The following is a 13,170-nucleotide window of genomic DNA, read 5'->3' as shown; positions in this document are numbered from 1 at the left end:
GTACTGTGGGGCCTGAGAAACAGCCCTGTGCCTTCCCTTTGGCCAGAGCTTCGTTAACCATCTTTGGCTGCTTCCTAATTCCTGCGTTTGTCCTGATTCTTAAGGTGTGTGGGACATAAGCCATTCTGGCATGAGTTAGGCAGGAAGGCAGGTAGGATGGACCAGAGCTGGTGTTATGACCTGGTTTGCACATTCAGCTTCAAGACCAGAGGTCTGACTTACTCTACTCTGGCCCCTGCACCCCTTCAGGCAGAAGAACATTTCCCCGAATACGACGTCATCAAGGTAACCTGTTCACCCTGGTGCCCTCCAGCCGTTCCCTGAGCACAAACGGCGAGAACATGGGTCTGGCAGTGCAATATATGGACCCCCGTGGGCGCCTGCGGAGTGCAGACAGCGAGAATGCCCTCTCTGTGCAGGAGAGGAATGTGCCAACCAAGTGTAAGGAGTGGACCCTGGCTAGAAGGAAATTGCCCAGGGGATGCTCAGATGAACTGCAGGTTGGGAAGCCAGTGAGTCTACTGGGTTGTCTGGCTCAGCAGTATGTTGCTTTGGCTCATCCTCTCCAAACTGGAAGAGCCTGCAGGGGGACAGCAGACCCACTTCACCTTAATCCTTACTCCACCTTTGTGTGACAGGCCACTTCCCCTCGTTGGTCTTTAGTTTAAACTGAAAAGCAGTCTCCTTAATCCCTGTCATATTAAGATATTTAGGGGCTTTGGAAATTGGGTGTTTGATCGATGCAGAAAAGCATTTAACCATGACTCAGTCCTCTGCTTCTTGGGACTCAGGCCTGAAGGTCTTATTGGCCAGGGCACTGGGCCTGCTGCAGGTGGGGGTGGAGATGATGCAGTCAGTTGCAATAGTGCCAGGTGATGGGGGAGCTCCAGCCAAAGGTCCCATATAGAGCCTCTGGGGAATCAGGGAGGACATCAATAAATAATGTGCACAGACTAAAGCTCTTTCCTTCTGTTCTCCTGTAGCTCCTAGTGCCCCCATCAATTGGCGCCGGGGGAAGCTCCTGGGCCAGGGTGCCTTCGGCAGGGTCTATTTGTGTTATGACGTGGATACAGGACGTGAACTTGCTTCCAAGCAGGTCCAGTTTGATCCAGACAGTCCTGAGACAAGCAAGGTACTGTCTTCCCCTCAACCAAATACCTGTCTTTGTTGCACAGGCTAATTGCTTAAAAGCTACAGGTTGTTTCCTCCATTATTCTTCCTCCCACATTCCCTTGCTGTCCACTGTGGCCCTGGCCATGGAGTGAAGGGACTGTGGTCCAAAGTTCCAGCACCCCAAGGAAGGATTCGATATGAGGAACTGAGTTGATGCCAAAGTACTAAGCAACCCAAAATGAGAGTGCCACAAAGAGTCGCACATGCCTTACCACATGATGTTCTCTTTCAGCCCAGGAAGGAGCCTGTCTTTATAGTTCACCTTTGGGTGTGGCCTACACTCTAGTCTGAGTGGATAAATACATCAGTTACCTGAAGTACAGCAGTTACCAAGCACCCACAACTCCTCCCACCCCACTATTTTCCTATTGCCTGTGTTGGAGTGCCAGCATTCAAAGGGTTGCCCTGCATTGAGGCCAACAGCCAGACAGCTGAGAGAGTCCCCCGTTTCTCCAGCTGAAGTTCCCAAGGCAGATAGACCCCTCTGAGGACACTGACTAGGGCAAGCTGAGCTGATCCCAGGCAGGCAGACCAGGGCCCTGAGAGCTGAGGTGAACACTGGCCTCTCCCCTAGGAGGTGAGTGCTCTGGAGTGTGAGATCCAGTTGCTGAAAAACTTGCAGCACGAGCGCATTGTGCAGTACTATGGCTGTCTGCGGGACCGCGCTGAGAAGACTCTGACTATCTTCATGGAGTATATGCCGGGGGTATGTGCCCCTTGATGTGTGTAAGGCACACACAAGAGAGGACCTGACCTGGGGTTTGGGGCTACAGAAAGGATCCCTTTGACATGGGTCTGATCCCCTGAAACTCCAGAGGCTCATAGGAGAAGGTGAGGTGACAGCAGGATGTGTAGTCGAGAAGGGCCTGCCTGTGGCCACAGTGATGGTGTGGGGTGAGAAATGCTCCCAGGCCACCCTCACCTGAGGCTTCCAGGATGGCTGCACTGTCCACTAAGTACTGCCTTTACCTGGAGCAGTGGGACCCCCCTTCTGGATTTGAGTCGTACATTGCTTGAGGGAAGGGCTGTCTCAGACTTTTCTCCAAGCTGCCCAGCAGTCCCTAGCAAAGCGTCTGGTACATTGCAAGTGGGGATTGGATGAATCACTTCTTGGCTGCAGTGCTGGGGGCTAGAAATAGCCTTGCCCCCCTCCTGCCACCTTCCTGCAGTGACTCCCTCTGACTTCTGTGGCTGTAGGGCTCAGTGAAAGACCAGTTGAAGGCCTATGGAGCCCTGACAGAGAGTGTGACCCGAAAATACACCCGGCAGATCCTGGAGGGCATGTCTTACCTGCACAGCAACATGATCGTTCACCGGGACATCAAGGGTGAGCAGGGTCCCCAAGACCTGGTCGCTTAACCATTTCGAACTTTCTGAAAAGTAGGACTCTAATTGCTTTCTTGGGGCATTGGTGTGAAGATCAGTTGAGCAATTTGGACAAATATTGCAGATAAAGTGCTCAGCAATGTTGGCCATGGCAGTGATCATTTTGTGCTGTAGGACTAAGGCTTGTTTGCCCTGTGCAGTTCACATCTAATTCATGGTAGCTCCATCCTGCCCAGCAGCCCTGTGACCTGGGAGGGAGGAAAAAGGCCTGAGGGTTCAGGGTTGCAGGCTCTGCCCTTTCATGCCTTAGGAGCCAACATCCTCCGAGACTCTGCCGGGAATGTGAAGCTGGGGGATTTTGGGGCCAGCAAGCGCCTGCAGACCATCTGCATGTCAGGCCCGGGTATGCGCTCGGTCACCGGCACACCCTACTGGATGAGCCCTGAGGTGATCAGCGGCGAAGGCTACGGAAGGAAAGCAGATGTGTGGTGAGCACTACGAACATGCTGGGACCCCACCTCCCTGTCTGGGCTCTTGTGGCCCCAACTTACAAATGAGCTTTGGGCTCTGGTGTGGTGGGAGGGAAGGAGTGTCCGCCTCTTGCCAACTAGATCAGGATACAGAGGTGGCAGTATGTTTTAACTCCAAATAACAAATGTTATTGCTGGGAACTTATGGTGTGGGAAACATCTCTGACATTTGCTAAAATAAAGAGGTTGAATCCATTCTGAGGGCCTGGATCAGCCTCTAAACACTAGCAGGCTTCTGCTCCCTTTCCTACTACTCAGACAGCTTACATTTGCTCCCCTTAACTTCATGTCCATCCTCTGAAAGGATCTAGAAGGCTCTTCCCCTTGGAACATTTTTGTGGTGGGCTGAATGATGATCCCCTGAAGATGTCCATGTACTAACACCTTTGACTTGTTAATGTTACCTTATATGGCAGAGGGGCCTTTGCAGATGTGATTAATTTAAGAATATTGAGATGGGGAGATCATCCCAGATTATCCAGGTGGGCCAGCATAATCAACAGGGTCCTTATAAAAGGGAGGCAGGAGATCAGAGTGGGTAGTAGGTGTGACAGTGTAAGCAAGAGGTTGAAGTGGTGCAAGAAAGGGGCCACAAGCCAAGGAATGCAGGCAGCCTCTAGAAGCTGGAAGAAGCAAGGAAATTCTCCCCTCAGAGCTTCCAGAAGGAGCCATCTCCACTGAGACTTTGACTTTAGCCCAATGAGACTGATTTTAGACTTCTGACCTCCAGAACTATAATAAGTTTGTATTGTTTTTTATGCCGTTAGGCTCATTTGTACAGCAGGCACATTTGTGACAGCAGCAATAGGAAACTAATATAGTTATCTTGGAGCTCTTTCTGTCCATACTAAGTGGTTCTCTTCCCCAATCTCAAAAAGTATCCAGGTGGGTATAGGTTGATGAAGCTGTGCGGATAAGGCTGATAGTTTTTTGAATCCTCTTCTGGCCTTGGGGACCCTCTTTAGCACCATCGCCAACCGGTGTTCTGCGGACCACTGGTGGTCTGTGAGGTCCGAAAGGTTGGCGACCGCTGCTCTATAGGGTGTTGACCCTCACCTTGGCCCATCCTGCCTCAGTGTATTCTGAGAAAACCACCTCCTTTCACAACAGTGGGCAGGGCAGCTGGGTGCCTAGGATGGCCAAGAGGTGACATGGGGTTCTCTCTCTTCAGGAGCCTGGGCTGCACTGTGGTAGAAATGCTGACAGAGAAACCACCTTGGGCAGAGTATGAAGCCATGGCCGCCATTTTCAAGATTGCCACGCAGCCCACCAATCCTCAGCTGCCCTCCCACATCTCTGAGCACGGTCGGGACTTCCTGAGGCGCATTTTTGTGGAGGCCCGACAGAGACCTTCGGCCGAGGAGCTGCTCACACACCACTTTGCACAGCTTGTGTACTGAGCTCTCAAGGCCACGCTGCTGCCAGCTGCCCCTGCTACAGGGCAAGGGGCTGCTATGGGACTCAGCAAAGTTGCTGCTTCTCCCAGGCAAGGCTGTGAACCATGGAACTACAGTCCAGCCGGCATTTGTCTGTGCCCCTTCTGCCACTGGGGCTCAGAGCCAGGGTGGGGTGGCTGCAGCCTCAAGGACTGGAAGCCCCCAGCCTGCCAGACCTGAGAGTTCCAACCTCATAAGCTCAGAATGGAGGGTAAGGGGCTAGGAACAGTGTGCAAGGTGCCATGGTCTCCACCCTTGGGGCTGTGTCCTGACACTGCAATCAGCTCCAGAGCCCAGAAGGTCTGGGGCACAAGATGGACACGGGGTCCGAATAGTGTTACTTTCATTCAGAGTGTTATTTTGTTTCTCCTCCCCATGTCTGGAGATCACCAGGGCATCTCTGGGCTGGCTGAGCCCACCCAAGCCTGAGGTAAAGCCCAGCGTCCTGCAGCCAGTGGAAGGCAGAGTCCTGGGCTGCACTCCCCCTGGAGCCCCAGGTCAGCTTTGCCAGTCCCTTCCTTACCAAAGATGAATGAAGCAATGTTATGCTGCCTTATTCGGGGAAGGAGGACCTGTCCTACCTGCCCTGTGACCCTGCCTTCCCAAGCAGGAGCCTGAGATGTGGAACTGCCCCACTAAGGGGCAGTTTTGTCAATGCAATTGTCTGTTTTACAAGTTGGAGTCACTCTTATGCTGTACCCAGTTTCTGAACTGGAGACTGTGTGCCCTCTGGGTTCTGAGTCCCCCTGCTGTGGGCCCAGGCCTTGGGCTGGATTGGAAAGAGCTGAAGGTAATGGCCTTTGTGCTCCTCACCTGGCATCTGTTCCCCCACTGCAGCGGACAGGAAGATGGACAGCACACTGAGAGCTTCTGATCCAGCTGACCACCCGGCCCTGAGCAGGCCACTTAGGCTAGCCAGGGGGGTTGTATCAGGCTGTCTGTGAGTATGACCCTGCTAGGCCAGAGCCCTCTCCAACTTCTACCAGAAGGGAGAGCCCCTGTGATGCCACCAACCATGTCTAAAACCGCCAGCTCTGTTCCTCCTTGGCCAGCCTTCCCATCCCCATGAGGTCTCACCCTCTTTCCCTTCTTGCTCCTCCGTTGGGGGAGGAATGGCATCAGGGGTCTGGGAGCCAGTATCTCCAAGCAGCTTAGAGTTGGCCTTATTTACCTCAGCCTGGGCGCTAGTCCTTTCTTCCGGCCCCTCCCCTCCAAAATGTGCCTATTGCTAGAGCTCCTCCCTCTCAACACCCAGTTTCCTTGGGAGTTGTCATTAAAGGAAAAAAAAAAAAAAGCCAGTGCCCAGGGATGGGTGTCTCCAGGGAGCTGAGGATTAGCGCCAGGCAGCTCATTGCCAGCCATGCCCACTTCCCTGCGGGCACCAGAACAAGCCAAAGCCTTCGTTGTATGTTGACGATGCACTTTTATGAATGTAGTTTCTATCGCTGTTTTTAGCCTTTTCACATCATGTAATGTGAGGCCTTGTACTTGTTAATTTATATCTCAGATCATATTTGGTGGTTTATATATATCACTTCTAGACTGTTACAGGTGATGGACGCCTTGAGAGACAGAAAAATGAAAGCAGGTTTTGCAGGAATGTGTTGCACGGTGCCAGTTGGGCCTGGGCCCATTTCCATCCTTTTCTCCCGGGCGTGTTTGTTAGGCACCCCCAGCCCGGCCCTAAGACAGTGAGCATATGCTCCTGCCTCCACCTCGGCCCTTGCCCAGGGTGGGGACCAGTCCCTCATCTCGACCAAAGCTGCGTAGTGGCAGCTCGGCCTCTCCACAACCCTGTCCTGATGGCTCCACCACTCTTCTTGGGCCCACACCCCTGTCCTGTCTCCATTTCCCAAGAGGAAACAGAGCATGCGCAGTGCCGGAGCTGACAAGATGAGACGACTCTGTGTCCCAGGTTCAGGCTCTCACAGAGCCCCGCTCCCCCCACCCCAGGGTCTTACCTCACAGGGAATGTGTTTTTAAAAATTAATTTGCAAACAAACCAACAAGCCATGCACTCAAAAGAGAAAACCGACAACCAAGACCCTGATATTTGTGCCAAAAATGTGGACATGCTGGCTCAGCATCCTCAGGACCAAGCTATTGCTTAATTTTAATTTATTATTAAATAATCCAGATGAAAAGTTATGGGCTTAGAACGGCCTGGGTCCAAAGGTTCTGAAGGGCAGTTCCCAGCAGCTCCAGGTTGCTGTGGGAAGGGCCATGTGCCATTTGCTCATCATTCCGTGGGGTATGTCAGCTTTGGCCAACCCAACAGAGGCCAGGGCTGGGGAGAGTCTGCCCTCTGCCACCCTCCTGCCCCTCCCACCCACCTCAGCTCTGTGTCTGTGTCTGAATTGTGGGTTGTGCAGAAGAACCTGCAGCCATAGTTATTTGACTATATCTTGACCGAGGGCTTGCAGAGCAAAGCCAGGCCAGTGTCGTGCATTACTTAAATAAAAAGGGATCATTTATACCCAAGGGGTCCCGTGACGGTGCTTTGGGTTGCAGGGTGGAGGGAGCAGGTGTTTCCCTGGGAAGTGCCAGGCATAGTGCCTGTTAACAAATTTGGGCCCCTGAGTAGAGAACTTGAAATGACTCCAAGAGGGGGTCCTGGGATGGGATGACGTGGCTGGTACCACTGCTAGCTGAGATGGCACCTTCCCTTCTCGCTTCCAGGGGCTCTGCTGAGGGCAGTTCTGTGGGCTGATTTACCGACATGTCACTGGCAGACCCCATTGTCACCAGTGGCTGGGTTCCAGCCCAGGGGTTTTCCCTGTCCCGTTCTTTCAAGGCCGGAATCAGGTGCCTCCAGGAGCCGTCTCTCTGGTATCTCCCCCTGGTTTATCTGAGGCTGTTGCTTAGTTCTGGGTAGAGAGACCATCCTTGTCCCCATCTGAAGCTCCTGATGCAGAAGTCGGGCCTGCCTTGAGTGAGGCTCTCAGAGGACCCACTCTGCTTACTGAGTGTTAGCTCTGCTGCTTAAGGGGGCAAAGTCTACTTCACAACAGTGGCCCATCTGCCACCAGAGCTAGAGGCCTCACTCTCTACCCTGTCCTAGGGGCATGAGGCCACTTAAGAACTTGAGTATATAGGGCAGTGGCAGCCAAGTCCCCAGGAGCCTGCCCTCTTGCTCTACCTACTTACATGGCTCATAGGCAATTTGGAGAAATCGGGACAGCTGGGTCTGGGGTGGGACAACCCAGACTTCTTGTCTCTATTGGGGGTGGGGGTGGGGGTGGTTTTGGGTCCTCCCAAGCTTGCCTTGTTGTCCCTCAGAGGGGGCAGGCAAGCTGTTTGGACTACCTGGGACAGTGACTATGGCTGCCCCACTCACTGGAGCTTGGGTGAGAAAAGGCAGGGTGAGATCTGATTCTCTCCATCCCTTACTGATTCCAGGACAAAAGGGGCCTGGACCAGGGCTCAGCAAAGGGTTCTGCTTTATACCCCGACATATTGAAGTGCAGTGAAGTCAGGCACCATCACGCACTGATGGCCTGACCCTCTTAACCAGGGGTCCTCAGACTACGGCCCGCGGGCCACGTGCAAATATATTGTATTTGTTCTCGTTTTGTTTTTTTACTTCAAAGTAAGATATGTGCAGTGTGCATAGGAATTTGTTCATAGTTTTTTTTTTAAACTATAGTCCGGCCCTCCAACAGTCTGAGGGACAGTGAACTGGCCCCGTTTAAAAAGTTTGAGGACCCTGCTCTTAACCAACACCAAGGCTGAAGGACAGGAGTTTCAGTTATAAATCCAGAGTGGTTGGACAGCATGGAGACCTGGCTGGGAAGAGGACACCCTTTTTCTCAGGTTGACTGGTATTTCTGATAGCCATCACTGTCCCCCATCAAGGCCAGATGGGCTCTGAGCTGACCCTGCCCTCCCCCCTTCACCTTTGCATGACGAATGTGTCCCTGTCCCCCCGTCCCCCCCCCCCCCCCCCAGCCAATCAGACCACATAATACAGTCAGGATCTGTTGAAACATGTTTAAAACAGGGTTGATCACAAGTCAGAACCAGCAGAAAGGAAGAAGGGAGTGTGGCCCCCGCCAGATCCCTGCGGGTCTCTGTGGCTCTCAGCCTGGCAGGTGCTTTAGCTTCTGCTTCTTGATATGCACGGGTGGTGTGCGATGGTCCCAAGCCCCACTGGGGCATGCCCTGCCATTTCCCTCCCCTCCCCCACAGAGCCCTGGCGGACCTTCTGCGAGGCCCAGCAGAGGCACTCCGGCTCTCCTTCCTCCAACGTCTCCATGGCTCAGAACCAGGCTAAGGACAGAGGTAGATGGGGAGACAAAGGGGCCGCACAGGGCCCCAGGTGGCAGTGAGGGAGCTTAGGACCCTGAGGGGGGCATGCTGACTCCTTGCTGGAGCAAAGGCACCTAGATAAGGAAGCTGGGCTTGGGGGCTTCCCAGGGAGCCAGGGGGTGCGGTGGGATCGGGTGAAAGAAGCAGGAAGCAGGGTGGTGAGCAACCCCCAACCCTGGTTCCTAAGTCGCCACCCACTGAGGGAGAATGAAGGAATCCCGAGCCGAGCCCTGCCCCATAACCCTCTGCTGGAGCACGAGTGCCTCACCCCTTCCCACCCTGTCTCCCCGCGTGAGCCCAGGTCCAATCTCTTTCCACACTTCCCACTGTCCTGCTCCAGGCCCGCGCAGAGGGCGTGGATGGTCAGAGGGCCTTAGGCTGTCTTGGTGCTGGGGTCCACTTCCTTGTGGGCCCAGAGCTCCTTGTGCTGCTTCCGGCCGAAGCCCTCATCGTAGTTGCCTTTGCTCTTAAACAGCTGCTGGAAGTGGGGTTTGCAGTAGAACTCCCCGTGCAGCGCCGCGTAGTTGCCCAGGCTGCAGAAGCAGAACAGTGTGGTCAGGTCGGGTCGGGGCTGGAGGCGGGCGGGGGCAGGGCAAGGGCGCACCTCAGCTTGGAGTGGCAGTGCTTGCAGCAGAAGCAGGAGTTGTGGAAGATGAGCTTGTCCGCCACCAGCCGCTCCATGGGGTACACGGTCTTCTGGCAGGAGGCGCAGGTTTCTTTCACCTGGGCCCGCAGGCTGAAGGACTGTGGGAGGGAGACTCAGCCCAGGCTCCGACCGACCGACCGACCGACCGACCGGCGCCCGTCCCGCCTCCCCCGCGCCTCACTCCCGGTCCTACCTTGGAGCGCTGGACAGTGCTGGGGCCGCCGCCGCCTTTGGCTTCCTGAGGGAGAGGGCCAGTCAGGGCAGGGGCAGCGGAGAGAGGCCCCCGACTTCCACGGGGGTCACCAGCCCAGGTCCCGGGGGGCACTCGAGGGGTGAGGGGCCAGGGTGGCAGGCAAGCTCCGCTCCGCACCCCTCCTGCCCCAGGCCAGGCACCTGCCCGGGGCGTCCTCCCCCCCGCGGGGCACCTACATGAGCGGGGGCGGCCGGGGCGGCTCCTGCGGCCTGGAACATGCTGGTGGGAAGCGATGAGGCCCGGGGAGACGCGGCACCCGCCGGGTTCTGCAAGGGGAAGTCGGCAGGTCAGGCCCCAGCAGCCCTTCCCCAGCCCGCAGGGTGGGGGTGTTGACAGGCCGGGGGGCGGGGGGCTGTGGTTGGGACTTTCCCTCAGTCATTTCCTGTTGCTCTGGGTCTGCCACTTCCGCCCCTCACCCACCCCCTGCTCCCGCCAGCCCCCCACGCGGCTCCCCGGGGGCAGGGGCTCCTGAGGGGAACCGTGTGTCCGGGCAGGAACAGGGCGGCTGAGGAGGGGGCTGCGCACAGCCGCCGAGAGCGCCTCTTGGAGCGGGACGGTCCGGGCCGGGGGTCGGGTGGGGGTGACGGAGGTCAGGGGAGGGCGGGCCGCAGGGCTGAGGCGGCAACCGCTGCCCTGGCCTGACCCCAGCCCGACGCTGCTCGGCCGCAGCAGGGCCGAGGCGCCCCCAGCTCGGCGCCCCCAGCCCCTGGACAGCGCTCCCCGGCCGGCCATCGGCGCGCCCAGTTTCTCGGCCCCCAGACCCGCGTGAACGCGACCCCACACCCGGATCCCCGCGGGCCCACGCGAGGGAACCTGGCCCACTCCCGCCGGAGCCTCGTCCTGGAGGCCCGTTGCTCGCCTCAGGGCGACGGGCGGCAGCGCCCTGCGTCGGGACCCGGAGCGGCCGCCCCCGCGAGGCGCCCGGTTCGCGAGCCCGTTGCAGACCCCACCCTCCGGCTGCCCGCCCGCCGTGTGTCTCACCGGGTCCCCACCGAGGCCGCGGGGCGGGGGTCGGTCTCTCGGTGTCGCCTCAAGTGCGAGATGGGCGCGGGCGCGGGCGCGGGCGCGGGCTGCCGCCACTCGCCTGTGGTCGGTCCCCGGGCGCCCGCCGCCGCCCCCGCCTTATCGCAGCGCCGCCCCCGCCGGCCCCCGCCTCGCGCCCGCCCATTGGCTCCGCCGCGCCCGGAGCCGCCTCCGGAGCCCAGCGCCGCCACCGACCCCTCTGCGCTTTGTCTTCCCTCGCGCGCCGGCCCCGCCTTTGTCTCCCCCCCGCCCCGGCCCTGCGCTCCGCACCCCCCCGCGGGCCCCGCGCTCGCCGGCCTCGCGAACCCGGGCGCCCGTCGGCCCGCTCCGGGCGGGGGCGGGGGCGAGTTCAGGCTGAGGCGCTGGGGTCGCGGGGCTCCGGCGAGGCCCCGGCGGCGGAAAAGGCGAACCGACCTTCGCCTGGGCCTTTGGGGGCTTGGGTTCCCCTCGGTGGCCCCCGAGGGAGCCGGCCCGGCTGCCCACTTACGGCGGGGGCCCCGCGGCCCCCACGCCTCCTCCGGCCACGGAGCCCTCCTGCCGCCAGGGCCGCCCCGCGCTGGCTCGGCCGCCGGAAAGATGCCCGCGGCGGCCCGGCACGCGGTCCCCCAGCCCGGCCTGCAGGCGGCGAGGTGCAGGGAGGGCGCGGGGCGGGTGCTCACATCGCCGGCCGCCCGCTCCCCACGGGGTCGGCTGCGCCAGGGCCCTCAGCACCGCCTCCCGCGACCCCCGAGACGAGGGCCCGGGAAGCGACTGCCCTTAGTGTCCACAACACTCGTCCTCTCAAACCTGGCGTTTCTGTGGCCAGATTTTGCGGGGTTCGTCCCCCCTGGCCCTTGTGGGCACCGCAGGCTGTCAGAGGTCAGGACGCCCCCTTCAGGGGAAGAGACCTCCATCCTCCAGACAAGCAAACCGCGCACCGAACCTCCGCGCAAGGGAGCGAGGCCTGCAGGTTTGCAGTGACAGCTGGGGAGGCCGGCGGGGAGGCCAGGCCTGGCCCGGCTCTCACTCCCGGCCTCCGGCCCCGGCCAGGCCTGAAGCCGGCACCCAGAGGTAGGGGACCCTCCGCTGTGCGGAGACCTGTGCTGGGAGGCGGGGTCCTGCGGGCACTGGGGCTGCAGGGCCCTGACACCAGGCGGGACCGGTTTCACGAAGCGCAGCCCTAACCAGGGCCGGTCCGCAGGCGGCCGCCGTCAGGGAGCGCACGCAGCCCCGCACTCGGCAGGGAGGGCGAGGCCGCGGGCGGCCCGGCCCCGGCTGCTCCCTGGCCCACGCCCGCGGCCACGCCCCGCTTCCCTGTTCGCAGCCTCCCGGTCCTCTCCGGAGGCTTGTGTTTGGGTTGAGCTGCAGGCCTGAGGACGCCCTGGATGGGCAGAAACTTCTAAACCTGTTTCTGCGTATCCTTCCGGGCCAGGTTTCCTGCCAGCGGCTCTCCAAGGGGGCCGTAATGACTTAAAAAGGGCGAAGCCCTCGGGACATCAGGCGCAGGGCTGGCTGCCGCTGGGGAGGGTCCGGCGGGCTTGACCCCGCGGCCCCCTGGCCCGGCCCGGCCCGGCCCAGGCCCAGTCTGTGGGCTGGACTGCAGGGAGCTGCAGGAGTCAGCAGTTTGGCTTAAGAATGAGCTGACAAGCCAGGTGAAGAAAGCAGTTTACAAAGAAAACCAGCTGATAATGATGTTAGGAAAGGGGAACTTGAGGTTTAAAGAAGAAATAAAGAGCTGGGCAGGGGAGAGGAGGGTTGGAAATAAATGTGACCTGACCTCCCACACTCCATCTCAGGCCTCCCCACCCCACCTCATGGCTGGGGTCCTTCCTTCACCTCCACCCCTGCAACTGCCAAAGGAAGAGAGTTTTTTCTTTTTAAAACTGATGTTACCATTTCGGAGGAAAGGGAGAGCATTCGATGCTTCAAAGCGGCTTCAAGGAAGAGGGAGGGGCACTTCCTTAATCTGACATTTGAAGGGCCTCACCCAGTGCAGGGCACCTCACCCCTGAGGGGCTGGCAGGGGGGAGGTGCCCAGCTGGTGCACGTGCAGGCTGAGAAGCACCATGAAAACCCAGGTTAGAACCACCCGCTGGCCCGGCCACTCTGGCTGCCAGCCAGGATGACAGGGCAGGGGCTGGGCTGGCTCTTGGGTTACCTGCTCTTTGGGTATTAGTTCCAGAGGTAAGGAGACACCGCAAGTCACGTTACAGAATAACCCCTCCACCTCCTTTCCTGCCAAAGGTGAGGTCCTTAGTCTGGACCCCTGGTGGTCCTACCCTCAGGGGGGCTGGTCTCCAGCACCTTATCCTTTCCAGCCCCAAAGCGTCTGGATGGCCACAGGCTAAAATGAACAGTCTCTAATTTTCAGATAGTTAAGAGACAAAAATCTATTCTGGGCTGTAAGAAAGAATTGGTGTGCTGTGAGGCTGTCTGCTAAAGAAAGGTCACGGCTGTGCTTCCGTAAGCACCTGTGGCACCGCTCTCAGATGGCAG

The 13,170-nt window shown here is 58.6% G+C and overlaps 2 protein-coding genes across 9 annotated transcripts in view; one reads left to right on the top strand and one right to left on the bottom strand.

Annotated features, from left to right (window-relative positions):
- Nucleotides 1-6,613, top strand: part of MAP3K3 (mitogen-activated protein kinase kinase kinase 3) — a 59,795-nt gene extending 53,182 nt beyond the window's left edge. For 5 of the 6 annotated variants that reach the window (XM_036340022.1, XM_036340021.1, XM_036340020.1 and 2 more), the window contains 6 exons: nt 250-441; nt 984-1,132; nt 1,748-1,879; nt 2,371-2,500; nt 2,810-2,987; nt 4,201-6,613. In XM_036340022.1, coding sequence (XP_036195915.1) covers nt 250-441; nt 984-1,132; nt 1,748-1,879; nt 2,371-2,500; nt 2,810-2,987; nt 4,201-4,429 — 1,010 coding nt within the window. In that variant the 3' untranslated portion in view covers nt 4,430-6,613. The remainder of the gene's footprint in view (nt 1-249; nt 442-983; nt 1,133-1,747; nt 1,880-2,370; nt 2,501-2,809; nt 2,988-4,200) is intronic. The other variant, XM_036340025.1, reaches the window with a different exon arrangement.
- A 1,817-nt stretch (nt 6,614-8,430) lies between these two features.
- LIMD2 (LIM domain containing 2) lies at nt 8,431-12,586 on the bottom strand. Of its 3 annotated transcripts, none has more exons than XM_036340050.1 (5): nt 12,568-12,586; nt 9,849-9,938; nt 9,613-9,657; nt 9,378-9,517; nt 8,431-9,306 (listed from the first exon to the last, which is right to left on the bottom strand). In XM_036340050.1, the coding sequence occupies exons 1-5, from the start codon at nt 12,568-12,570 to the stop codon at nt 9,147-9,149; spliced, it is 438 nt and encodes a 145-aa protein (XP_036195943.1). In that variant the 5' UTR covers nt 12,571-12,586; the 3' UTR covers nt 8,431-9,146. The 3 variants fall into 3 exon arrangements, with proteins under 3 accessions (XP_036195943.1, XP_036195944.1, XP_036195945.1); XM_036340051.1 differs by lacking the exon at nt 12,568-12,586 and adding an exon at nt 10,654-10,811; XM_036340052.1 differs by lacking the exon at nt 12,568-12,586 and adding an exon at nt 10,665-10,808.
- Nucleotides 12,587-13,170: the final 584 nt, after the last annotated feature.

This window comes from Myotis myotis, unplaced genomic scaffold, assembly GCF_014108235.1.
Source record: "Myotis myotis isolate mMyoMyo1 unplaced genomic scaffold, mMyoMyo1.p scaffold_m19_p_17, whole genome shotgun sequence".
NCBI classification, from domain to species: domain Eukaryota; kingdom Metazoa; phylum Chordata; class Mammalia; order Chiroptera; family Vespertilionidae; genus Myotis; species Myotis myotis.
The sequence above is the reverse complement of the archived record's forward strand: the minus strand, read 5'-3'. Positions and strand labels throughout refer to the sequence as shown.